Source organism: Oncorhynchus gorbuscha, linkage group LG14 (genome assembly GCF_021184085.1).
Source record: "Oncorhynchus gorbuscha isolate QuinsamMale2020 ecotype Even-year linkage group LG14, OgorEven_v1.0, whole genome shotgun sequence".
NCBI classification, from domain to species: Eukaryota; Metazoa; Chordata; class Actinopteri; order Salmoniformes; family Salmonidae; genus Oncorhynchus; species Oncorhynchus gorbuscha.
Window position 1 is genome coordinate 45,034,771 of NC_060186.1, and position 12,634 is coordinate 45,047,404.

General features: G+C 39.9%; 1 protein-coding gene across 19 annotated transcripts in view; it reads right to left on the reverse strand.

Annotated features, from left to right (window-relative positions):
• Nucleotides 1–12,634, reverse strand: part of adgrl2a (adhesion G protein-coupled receptor L2a) — a 191,851-nt gene that overhangs the window by 87,905 nt on the left and 91,312 nt on the right. For all 19 annotated transcript variants that reach the window (XR_006831762.1, XM_046298137.1, XM_046298131.1 and 16 more), the window contains exon 3: nucleotides 1,299–1,512. Coding sequence is in view for 18 of the 19 variants with exons in the window: in XM_046298137.1 (XP_046154093.1) it covers nucleotides 1,299–1,512 (214 nt within the window). In the remaining variant the exon portion in view is untranslated. The remainder of the gene's footprint in view (nucleotides 1–1,298; nucleotides 1,513–12,634) is intronic.

The following is a 12,634-nucleotide window of genomic DNA, read 5'->3' on the forward strand; positions in this document are numbered from 1 at the left end:
TAAGCAAAGAGGCACTGGGTTTGAAGGTAGGCCTTGAAATACATCCCCAGGTACACCTCCAATTTACTCAAATAATTAGCCTATCGGAAGCTTCTAAAGCCATGACATCATTTTTGTGATACAGTGAATTATAAGTGAAATAATCTGTCTGTAAACAATTGTTGGAAAAAGGACATGTGTCATGCACAAAGTAGATGTCCTAACCGACTTGCCAAAACTATAGTTTGTTAATAAACACGTTTTAATGACTCCAACATAAGTGTATGTAATCTTCCGACTTCAACTGTATGTATCCTATTCTACTGTATCTTAGTCTATGCCGCTCTGACATTACTCGTCCATAAATGTATATATTCTTAATTCCATTCCTTTACTTAGACTTGTGTGTATTGTGCATATGTTGTGAAATTGTGAGATGTTACGTATTAGATATTACTGCACTGTTGGAGCTAGAAACACAAGCATTTCGATACACCCACAATAACATCTGCTAAACACGTTTATGTGACCAATAAAATTGGATTTGATTTACAATAATTGTATCAATAGGAGAGGGAAAAAGGTGCTTGTGCATTGATAACCACACCAATGCACACCACAGTAATAAAATAAAGATGCCACTTCTAAAAGTCTATTTCACACGATAGCCTGCTGAATTTGCAATATAACTTTTCTTTCATTTTGATTTTGGCACAAATTAAAATGTGGCACTGACTTGCGCATGGATTGATGTTTCAGCAGTGTCTCAATGAACACCCATACAGAAAACGAATGTATTATAATACACACTGAGTATACCAAACATTAGGAACACCTTCCTAATATTGAGTTATATATGTCTTAATTGTCTCAAGGTTTACAAATCCTTCTTTAATCTGTCTCCTCCCCCTCGTCTACACTGATTGAAGTGGATTTAACAAGTGACATCAATAGGGGATCATAACTTTCACCAGCATTCGCCTACAGTATGTCATGGAAAGAGCAGGTGTTCATAATGATTTGTACACTCAGTGTATGTCACTATATTAGGGTTTGGTATGGACAGTTCGGCATTCGACTAGCCATGTGTGACATGTATGCGCAGTTACAAGCCTGCAAGAGTTAGGGGCAGGTGGACTAGCAATATCCACTGTCATAGTATGGATGAAGCCTGAGCTGGAGTAGCAAGCTAACTGAAGCCGAGTAGATCTAGCTTGCTTCATAGTATACCCCTCTGTAGTGTGTAGTCCAAAGACACCTGTCTGTACAAAAACAGGTGTAAAAACAACAGTTCCCATCAGGAATTACAGGGGGTTTACCTTTGTGACATGATCTTGTAGGCGTCTGGGAGATAACAGTTTATGTTCTCCATCTGGAAGGGGTCAGCGTCGCAGATCTTGTCGTCAGTTCGGCCGTAGTTGGCACTTTCAATCATGATGACATCACTTCCTGGACAGCGTAGGTCGATCGGATAACCCTCACAAGACAGCTCTCTCCTCACTAAGCCGAACGGCAGGGCAGCCCGGATAAACCCTGAGGGAATAGAAGTGTCTTCTATCAGTACAAAAGAAAATCAAAGAGAAATGTAGCCACTCTGAAAAAGACTCACCAAGGCTGTAGCCTGGAAAATTACTAAGAATTACAAAACGTGCTTGGCAGGGATATGAGATGACAGAACTTTCATCTCACAAGTACATTTCTGAAGAAATGTTACATCACTAAGTGTTTGAAAATAGTTAATTGTTTTGGATCCTGGAATTACTGTACTGTTTATCAATGACGAATGTGAAACCTCTCCTTTAAAAATGTTACTATTTTGATGAACAGTTTCGGACTCTCCTTTTTAACTGAAATGCTGTGTATCAATTATCTTTATCGACACCATTTGAAGCACTGCATTTAAGTTTCCCTTATTCTCTCCATGGAAATTTAGAGAGGTGGGGCCTTGTGTTCACGGCCAAATAGCTGTGCTTATGGCTGGGTAAAGTTAACTATTTTGCTCCGTTTTCCTCTCTCTCAATTAATGATCAATTAATGACAGCTTTCCTTCCATTCCAGCTATGAACTGTCACATCTTCAGAATATTAAAGGAACTGTGGCTAATACATCATTCTCTAGAAATAGACTGAACTCTCTAAAACTTGTCCATGACAATGGTTTCACCGAGTTACAATTTAGTACAGACACAGACTTCTGGCATTTGCACTGCTGAGGAGAACTCTTACCACATATTGCCCTGTATATAATAACGTTGTTAACTGTAACTTTTCTGTCTTGGTTGAAGCACATGTCATTAAGTGTTTACTGACTTCTTCCTCTCTAATGAGTCTGTGTTCACAGTCTGGTGGCTTGAAAAAATGTCATTACTCCATTTCATACACTCATTTGTTGTGTAAGACTGGCAATGGCAACCGGGACAGATCCTGTCTGTGCTATCCTTGATAATTACCCAGGGCCTTTGCATTTCATAAATTAAATAGTTTATACTCACCAAGAATGAGCGCAGTGTGCTCAAAGCAATTCACTTGAACTCTGCTAAATTGGCCCGCGAGGCTAAGTTTTTTTTTCTCCCATCGAATGCTTCATCAATTAACAACCAATAAGATTACTTTGCACAATGTAACGCTGTACTACTGTTGTTAGAGACAATCAACATTCCGGGTTTTGTCCCTCTCTAGAAGTGCGTATTCCCAAACTGCCTGCACCAACCCATTACAGGTACAGAAGCCAGGGATTGGCTCAAACCGAGTATGTATAAATAGTTGTGTGAACGTTGCTTATCCCTTATCCCTATTTGTGAAACTTTGTGTTTAACAGACTTACAACTACTCTATTCAAAAGGCACCGGTGAACTCTGCATATTTCTACATTTGGTGGGGAGACCAAAATTAGGTAGGTTTAGTCTGACCTGTTCAAACTACAACATAGAATATATAATATGATACATGAAATATGATATATATTTTTTATTATTTCATTGTATGCTATTAGTCAACAGGGCGAGGGAGAAACCCTGTGTATTACGTACAATGTTGTTTGTTCTACATGGACCTGTTACTAAATGTGGAAGTTATCCAAACACCTAGTTTAGAATATCTACATAAGTTCATCAATTGCACTCTTATTTCTCTGTAGGCTACTAACCGATTCAAAGCTTCCTCTGGCATCTAACCATACATCTATCTGCCTGTAGTTATTGGACTCAACCTGCAGGACCCATGGGTTGAGGCAAACTCCCTTATACCCAGGATGGAGTGTCATGCACGTTACTCCTCCTGCCACCTGAATGCACAGATCCATAACCTGTAATGCCTAAACACCCACTGGAGACTTGAGACAGCACAGCTTTGCCTAGAGAGCTGTGCAATGTGCATGTCAGTGTGTAGACAGTCAAATCCTGTCCCTGTGGTGAGGGGGTGTAAGAAAGCTACTATACACAACTTATTTTGATGCTAGGTAAAGTGTATGCATACTCTCTTCATATAAGCACATCAGTATGTATTTTTTTACAGTAGAAAAGTTTGGTCTGTGTAGCACCACCACACACACAGAATTAGAGTTGATAAATCAACATAATACACAACATACCTCTGCAACCTCCTTAGAGCACAAGTGCTGAAGCTTGGAGAGATTTGTGCAATGTTCATAAGTGAACCCAAAGGGGATATTTATATGAGGAGTTCTGGGATTAGTCACCCTCTACATATCTAACAGCAGCCATAAGGTTGCTAGCTACTTTTGTAGCAAGGTGTGGTAGCAAACGAGTGTCATGACACACATGCAGAAAATGGCTCTTGCCGTCGTCTGCATAACTGGATTTTAATGGAGAAATATCAGCTAGCATGTCTAGCTATCTGCAGATATGGCTAGCTCACGGGAGGTTGGTGGCACCTTAATTGGGGAGGACGGGCTCATGGTAATGGTTGGATGTATCAAATACGTATCATGTGTTTGATGCCATTCCATCTGCTCTGTTCCAGGCATTATTATGAGTCGTCCCCCCCTCAGCAGCCTACACTGGGCTAGCTAGCCATCAGCTTGGCTAAACATAGAACGTCAGCCCAGGCGTTAGCATACAGAACAGAATAATAGCTACCATCGCTTGTTCTGATTTAGGGCTAGCTAGCAGGCAGAAAAGCCAGGCAAAATCAGTTTAGCATCAGCAACAACAGATAACATTAGCTAGCTAGCAACACTGAACCTCCCATTTCAAGAATATGTATTACTAGCCCAGGTCATTCTTCGGAGGTGGAACATAAACAAGCATTTCCTCTCTGCCCTCTGGTGGGCGCATTTAAAAACAGTCAAATTGAACCCTTCACTGTCTCTGACCATGAAACTGACATAAAACTTCAAAAGTAGCCAGTATGCTACTAATCTTATGACCGCTAGGCGTGTGTAGTTTCTGCTTGTGCTGCAGCAGCAAGAAGACAAGTGCAGTGTATGCTCGCATGGGTGTAGAGAAGCAGGGAGGGGACATTTTCCCAGATTCAAAAATGAGAAATTACCTACTTTGATGGTCAATTCTTCACAGAACTGGAGAGAAAAGAGACTAAAAATAAAATAAAACATTTAGTAATAAATACAAAAATGCTACCAATCTAAAAGTGCACCCCTAGAGGCCTATCTGTGCACGTGCCTATTGCCAACCAATGTCATCATACTAATTTATTAAATAAGCAACTGCATGATAGCGCAGGAATTGAAAGGGATCAATAATCTTAAAGCACAAACATTTTGGAAAACTGACTGGATGTAACGAATGTAAAATGTTACTTGATGTTTAAACTGCCATTTTTTTCATTGTTATGTTTAAACATAAACCAAAAAAATTATAAAATTATGTGAAATCACAATCCAGATATGGTTATGCGTATGACCACTAGGGGCAATACAGTTCAATCTACCGCAGTCCTGGCTACCTACCTACCAGTTCTCACTAGTTACCACAACCACAAACTCACAAAAGCCTGCCTATTTCTACAACTGATATTCTTGAAATGTGATTTTAAACCTACTGGACTTGTTAATGTGTGAAAGTTACATATTTCTAAAACATATTTTTGAATTTCGCTCGCTGCCCTTTCAGCGGAATGTTGTCGAGGGGTTCCGCTAGCTATTACTATGTAGAGGGTTGTTGCCGATTGTTTTAGCACTTGAAACCATGTTTTTTTCTCCAATGGTCTACATTGGGCTGCATTCCTGTTTGACTCAATTTACTTCACATGGATCAAATAGGTTGCAGTCGTGTAAATCTGAATGAGATATAATAGCTTGCGCTGCCCTACTTTGTGACTGGAAAATATCTGGTTCTTGAGCCAAAAATGCATGCCGTCAGAGTTTGATCCTCTGCATGTGTGATGCCAAACCACCCATGCTCTGCATCCCAACAACACTGTTAAAACACTTAAGTCACTCTGCAGTGCCTCTAAAAATTCAGATTTTGGTTTTATGACTGAATCCTGGTGCAGTTATTATGCTTTAGGTACAAAAATAAACCAGCACGACATAATTAAAGTAAAATGTTAACTTAACAGCAAAGAGTCATGATCAACTCTCGATAGATTTCATTTTCTATCATGACACATCTTTAATGTCATCATGTTCTTGTTAAAAATCCCGGGACAATAAACAGAAACATGTCAACAACAAAATGAATGCAGCAAAGTTGACATGTTTCTGATTCATGTCCAGAAATCTTGAACATCCAAATAGTTCATACATCATAGAATCAAAGCGTTGTTCGTAAACAACATCCAAAAAGCCTCTCAATTGATTAGGCCAGGGATTGAACTAGTTTCTAACCCTGGTGGTGTGTGATGCTCCAGGACAAGGGGATGACTGACACAGACAAATCAATACAATGATGGGTAGCTATATCTGGTCAGGCAAACTACCTTATTTCAGACTAACGGTATGGTGTACATGTTAGGACATTCTCAGTCTTTAGGCTTCCCTACTATTTTATTTCAGACCAATGGTACATTTTACATGTTAGGACACCCTCAATTTCAAACCCAAACCCACTAGTTTATTTCAGACCAATAGTATGGTGTCGATTTTAGTACACCCTCAGCACTCTGAATCAGGTGATTGAAGTTATGTTTCTATCACACCTAGAGTACTGTCCAGTCATGTGGTCATCTGCAGCAAAAAATAGAAACAATCTCCAACTCACTCAAAACAGGGGTGCCAGATCAGCAGTTCATTGCTCTATCCGTATGAATGTAAACAAACTGAATGCATCTTAATCTCTCATGGCTTCCCATTGAAAGCAAATTAGTATCCAGTCTAGATATTGTTTAGGAATGTAGTAATTTTAAAGACACCAAATATTTTTGAAGACCACAAGCAATGAACAAACCACTAAACCAGACAGGCAAATTCAGGACAGCTGATACCCCCCAGACCAAGGACAAATCTCCTCAAATAAACAGAACCATCACTAAATATAATTATTTACCAAATCACATTTCTCTGGCAAAAAGTAAACCCACCTTCAAGAAAAAAAAAATAGCATCTAATGTGATCGGTCATATGACTGGACAGATACTAATCCCATTGAAATTAAATGTATCACAGCAAATCACATTTTATTAGTCACATGCACTGAATACAACAGGTGTAGACCTTACAGTGAAATGCTTACTTAAGGGCCCCTAACCAACAATGCAGTTTAAAAAATAATAAATAAGGATAAGAATAAGAAATAAAAGTAAGATGTAATTAAAGTGCAGCAGTAAAATAACAATAGCGAGACTGGACAGAGGGGGGTACCGGTACAGAGTCAAAGTGTGGGGGCACCAGGTAGTAGAGGTAATAGGCACATGCAGGTAGCGTTATTGAAATGACAATGCATAGATGATAACAACAGGAGTCTTATGGCTTGGGGGTAGAAGATGTTTAGAAGCCTCTTGGGCCAAGACTTGGTGCTAAGGTACCGCTTGCCTTGCTGTAGCAGAGAGAACAGTCTTTGACTAGGGTGGTTGGAGTCTTTGACAACTTTTAGAGCCTTCCTCTGACACCACCTGGTATAGAGGTCCTGGATGGCAGGAAGGTCCTGGATGGCAGGTCTAGGGTTTCTGGAATAATGTTGTTGATGTGAGCCATGACCAGCCTTTCAAAGAACTTCATGGATACAGACGTGAGTGCTACGGGTCGGTAGTTGTTTAGGCAGGTTATCTTAGTGTTCTTGGGCACAGACACTATGGTGTTCTGCTTAAAACATGTTGGTATTATAGACTCGGCCAGGGAGAGGTTGAAAATGTCAGTGAAGACACTTGCCAGTTGGTCAGCACATGCTCGCAGAACATGTCCTGGTAATCCGTCTGGCCCTACAGCCTTGTGAATGTTGACCTGTTTAAAGGTCTTACTCACATTGGCTGAGGAGAGCGTGATCACACAGTTGTCCGGAACAGCTGATGCTCTCATGCATGTTTCTGTGTTATTTGCCTCGAGGGCGAGCATAGAAGTAGTTTAGCTCGTCTGGTAGGCTTGTGTCACTGGGCAGCACTCAGCTGTGCTTCCCTTTGTAGTCTAATGGTTTGCAAGCCCTGCCACATCTGACAAGCATCAGATCCAGTGTAGTACGATTCGATCTTAGTCCTGCATTGACGCTTTGCCTGTTTGATGGTTCATTGGACGGCAAAGTGGGATTTCTTATAAGGAGTCCCACTCCTTGAAAACGGCAGCTCTAGCCTTTAGCTCAGTGCGGATGTTACCTGTAATACATGGTTTCTGGTTGGGGTATGTATGTACGGTCACTATGGGGACGATGTCATCAATGTACTTATTGAGGAGGCCAATGACTGATGTGGTGTACTCCTCAATACCATCGGAGGAATCTCAGAACATATTCCAGTCTGTGCTAGCAAAACAGTCCTGCAGCTTAGTATCTGCTTCATCTGACCACTTTCTTATTGATCTAGTCACTGTTGCTTGCTGCTTTGATTTTTGCTTGTAAGCAGGAATAAGGAGAGTAGAATTATGGTCAGATTTGCCAAATGGAAGGCGAGGGAGAGCATTGTACGCATCTCTGTATGTGGAGTAAAGGTGGTCCAGATTTTTTTCCCTTTGGTTGCACATTAAAAGTCCCTGGCTACTACGAGCGCCGCCTCTGGGAGAGCTTTTTCTTGTTTGCTTTTGGCAGAAAACAGCTCATTCAATGCTGTCTTAGTGCCAGCCTCTGACTGTGGTGATATGTATACAGCTACGAAAAATACAGACTGTGGTCTACAGTTTTTCATGAGATACTCTACCTCAGGTGAGCAATAGCTCGAGACTTCCTTAGATATCGTGCACCAGCTGTTATTTACAAAAATACATAGTCCGCCGCCCCTTGTCTTACCAGACGTCGCTGTTCTATCCTGCCGGTGCAGTGTATAACCAGCCAGCTATATGTTGATAGTGTCGTCATTCAGCCATGTCTCCGTGAAGCATAAGATATTACAGTTTTGAATGTGCCGTTGGTAGTTTAATCTTCCGCGTAGGTCATATATTTTATTGTCCAAAAATTGCACGTTTGCTAGCAGAATGGAAGGAAGTGGTGTTTTATTTGATCGCCTACGAATTCTCAGAAGGCAGCCCGCCCTCCGGAACCTTTTTCTCAACCTCTTCACGCAAATCACGGGGACCTGGGCCTATTCCCGAGAAAGCAGTATATCGTTTGCATCGGCCTCGTCAGACTCATTGAAGGAAAAAAAATGATTCTGCCAATCCATGGTGAGTAATCGCAGTCCTGATGTCCAGAAGTTATTTTAGGTCATATGAGACGGTAGCGGCAACATTATGTTCAAAACAAGTTAACTTTTTTTTTTACAAACAACGCAAATAAACAAACAAATAAACTATCGGTTGGGGGCACGTAAAACATCTGCCTTCTTCTGAGGCGCCATCTTACACGTAAGGTATTTTAATTGTCTGTTTTTGTACATTTTTGTAGTTGCTTAACCTCTTGATTCTAGCCATCCCGGATCCGGGATCGTGAATACAGCCTCAAGCTCATTACCATAACGCAACGTTAACTATTCATGAAAATCGCAAATGAAATTAAATAAATATGCTAGTTCTCAAGATTAGCGTTTTGTTAACAACACTGTCATCTCAGATTTTCAAAATATGCATTTCAACCATAGCAAAACAAGCATTTGTGTAAGATTATTGATAGCTAGCATAGCATTTAGCGTAGCATTCAGAATGCAACGTTTTCACAAAAACAAGAAAAGCATTCAAATAAAATCATTTACCTTTGAAGAACTTCAGATGTTTTCAATGAGGAGACTCTCAGTTAGATAGCAAATGTTCAGTTTTTACAAAAATATTATTGTGTAGGACTAATCGCTCCGTTTTGTTCATCACGTTTGGCTACGAAAAAAACCTGTATTCAGGAGTGTAATTCTCTAGGCAAGCACATTAGCATAACGCAACGTTAACTATTCATGAAAATCGCAACTGAAATGAAATAAATATATTTGCTCTCAAGCTTAGCCTTTTGTTAACAACATTGTCATCTCAGATTTTCAAAATATGCTTTTGAACAATAGCTAAACAAGCATTTGTGTAACAGTATTGATAGCCTAGTAGAGGATTAAACCTGTCATTCAGCATGCAACATTTTCACAAAAAAAAGAAAAGCATTCAAATAAAATAATTTACCTTTGAAGAACTTCAGATGTTTTCAATGAGGAGACTCTCAGTTAGATAGCAAATGTTCAGTTTTTACAAAAATATTATTTGTGTAGACAAATCGCTCCGTTTTCTTCATCACGTTTGGGTAAGAAGAAAAACCAAAATGAAGTAATTAAAACGCAAACTTTTTTCCAAATCAACTCCATAATATCGACAGAAACATGGCAAACGTTGTTTAGAATCAATCCTCAAGGTGTTTTTCACATATCTATTCGATGATAAGTCATTCGTGGCAGTTTGGTTTCTCCTCTGAAGCAAATGGTAAAATGCACACAGCTCTGGAGTTTACGCAATAATTGCAACGGAGGACACCAACGAATAAGTCATTCGTGGCAGTTTAGTTAATCCCCTGAAGAAATGGAACGCGCATGGACGTGGAGATTACGCAATAATTTCGACGCAGGACACCGGGCGGACACCTGGTAAATGTAGTCTCTTATGGTCAATCTTCCAATGATATGCCTACAAATATGTCACAATGCTGCAGACACCTTGGGTAAACGACAGAAAGGGCAGGCTCATTCCTGGCGCATTCATAGCCATATAAGGAGACATTGGAACACAGCGCCTTCAGAATCTGGGTAATTTCCTGTATGAAACTTAATCTTGGTTTCGCCTGTAGCATTAGTTCTGGGGCACTCACAGATAATATCTTTGCAGTTTTGGAAACGTCAGAGTTTTATTTTTCCAAAGCTGTCAATTACATGCATAGTCGAGCATCTTTTCATTACAAAATATCTTGTTTAAAACGGGAACGTTTTTTATCCAAAAATTAAAAGATCGCCCCCTATCTCGAAGTAGTTCATGTAAATTGTATTGTAATATATTTTAAGTTCTGTGTTGGGTTCCAGGAAGATTACATTTTGCCGCCAGCTATTGGGAATCCTAATAAAAATTCAAATTCAAGCCTCAACCTACTAGTTTATTTCAGACCAAAGGTACGGTGTCCAATGTCTATTTTAACACTCTCAGTCACAAGCCTGAGTCACCATCATCATCACCATCTGTATTGTGTTTGTTGAGTACAATCCAGTTTTATTCTCTATGACAAGACCTCACAGCAAATATCTCTGAAATATCTCGAAATTATGAAAAGATGGCTTGCCAAATCAGTTTCTGAGATTGACAATCAAGAAGGATGCCTGTGATCCTCACTCAAAATGTATGCACTTCAAATATTTCTGTCAACATCAAACTGGATTTAGTGGATGCATGAGAGGCAATTACTAATCAGATAAGGCAATGCTTCTCCTAGCTTTTCCTATCCAGAGATGATTTTCACTGGGTAGACAGGGAAAGCGAAATGAAAGTTGATCTGAAATATCTTAATGACATAAACTAAACCTTGTCCTCACTATAGCAGTCAATAACTTAATAATGGGCTGCTGTTTCATTTTTTGTTCAGACTTGAGGAGAGAAAGGAACCAAAGCACAATTGATCATGGCCTCGTACCACAAAACACTGCAATTAAGCAAGAAGAATATAATTTTTGCACATCTAAAAATTACAAATAAAAATACTGATTGTGCCAGGCTCGCTCTTTTCAAGTAATTATCACATCATCCAAAAAGTGAGAGAAAGTACATTTTATTTAGATCATGGAGCTAATAGCTTAATAATGCAGCAAGATTTACACCGATCTTATTTACTACTTATGTATCTCTGCAGTTTAGGCTAGAGGATATGCTGCCACACACACACGAACGCACACACGCACACACACAGTTGTACAAAATAGTAAATGTAAACTATAAAGGTCGTTCCGCGAATAGAGTACATTTTGCGTAGTGTAACTTAGTAAAAAAACAACTATTAATTTCACCTAAATGTAACATTCTGTTATGAAGAGCACATGATCAACTTAATAAAAAACATGTTTCAACATCTCAAGTGGTTGAATAATATTTTCTGCTACAGTAAGTGTCATTAAAGTAACATGGTTGACCGTAACAGGATGGAGGTTTTCATCTTAAATCAGCCATGAATCCCCTTGTGACAGGGGGAATAAAATTAAATAAAAATGTATTCGTCACATACACATGTTTAGCAGATGTTATTGTGAGTGGTGTGAAATACTTGAGCTTCTAGTTCCAACAGTGCAGCAATGTCTAACATGAAATCTTACAATTCCACAACAACTACCAAATACACACACATTTAAGTAAATGAAAGGAATAAGAATATATACATATAAATATATGGATAGAAGAGCAGCATAGCCAAGATGCAATAGATTGTATAAAATACAGTATAAACATATGAGATAAGTGATGCATGATATGTAAACATTATTAAAGTGGCATTAAAGTGGCCAATGATTTCAAGACTGTATGTATGTAGGTAGCAGCCTTTCTGTGTTAGTGATGGCTATTTAACAGTCTGATGGCCTTGAGATAGAAGCTGTTTTTCAGTCTCTCGGTCCCAGCTTTGATGCACCTGTGCTGACCTACCCTTCTGGATGGCGAACAGGCAGTGGCTCGGGTGGTTGTTGTCCTGGATTATCTTTTTGGCCTTCCTGTGACATTGGGTGGTGTAGGTGTCCTGGAGGGCAGGTAGTTTGCCCCCGGTGATGCATTGTGCAAACCGCACCACCCTCTGGAGAGCCTTGCGGTTGTGTGCAGTGCAGTTGCCATACCAGGCGGTGATACAGCCCAACAGGATGCTCTCAATTGTGCATCTGTAAAAGTTTGTGAGGGTTTTAGGTGGCAAGCCAAATTTCTTCAGCCTCCTGAGGTTGAAGAGGTTCTGTTGAACCTTCTTCACCACACTGTCTGTGTGGATGGACCATTTCAGTTTGTCCATGATGTGTACACAGAGAAACTTAAAATGTTCCACCTTCTCCACTGTTGTCCCATCGATGTGGATAGGGGGGTGCTTCCTCAGCTGTTTCGCGAAGTCCACGATCATCTCCTTTGTTTTGTTGATGTTGAGTGAGAGGTTGTTTTCCTGACACCACACTCCGAGTGC